Consider the following 526-nt stretch of genomic DNA (forward strand, 5'->3'; position numbering starts at 1 on the left):
CTGATCTCCATGCCTGCAGGCCGTGGCGGTGCTTCCATCTACGGCAAACACTTTGAGGACGAGCTGCACTCCGAGCTGAAGTTCACCGGTGAGATCTCAGTCCCCAAATCCCACCTTTATGTCTTAGGAAAAAAAAAACCCTAAAAAACACCGATCCCATCCATCCCTTCCTCCATCCCTCTCTCCATCCATCCCCAGGTGCCGGCATCCTGGCCATGGCCAACGCAGGGCCAGACACCAACGGCAGCCAATTCTTCATCACGCTGGCGCCGGCGCAGTGGTTGGATGGCAAACACACCATCTTTGGGCGCGTGTGCCAAGGCATCGGCGTGCTGGGCAGGGTGGGCATGGTGGAAACCAACGCACAGGACCGACCCCTGGATGATGTGAAAGTCCTCAAAGCTGTCCCTGCTGGGTGACACGGGGAATAAAAGTGTGCACGGTGTGGTGTGCTGGTGGTGTGCTGTGGGGGTGGGAACATGGAGGGGTCATCTGTGGGGCGTGGAGGTGTCACTTCTGGGGGCTT

At 58.4% G+C, this 526-nt stretch overlaps 1 protein-coding gene across 1 annotated transcript; it reads left to right on the forward strand.

Moving 5' to 3' along the window:
- The first annotated feature begins 6 nt into the window (after positions 1-6).
- PPIL1 (peptidylprolyl isomerase like 1) lies at positions 7-445 on the forward strand. Its single transcript, XM_010727399.3, has 2 exons — positions 7-88; positions 199-445. Exons 1-2 carry the CDS (start codon positions 10-12, stop codon positions 417-419), a joined length of 300 nt encoding a protein of 99 aa, XP_010725701.1. The 5' UTR covers positions 7-9; the 3' UTR covers positions 420-445.
- The last annotated feature ends 81 nt before the right edge of the window (positions 446-526 follow it).

This window comes from Meleagris gallopavo, unplaced genomic scaffold (assembly GCF_000146605.3).
Source record: "Meleagris gallopavo isolate NT-WF06-2002-E0010 breed Aviagen turkey brand Nicholas breeding stock unplaced genomic scaffold, Turkey_5.1 ChrUn_random_7180001888583, whole genome shotgun sequence".
NCBI classification, from domain to species: domain Eukaryota; kingdom Metazoa; phylum Chordata; class Aves; order Galliformes; family Phasianidae; genus Meleagris; species Meleagris gallopavo.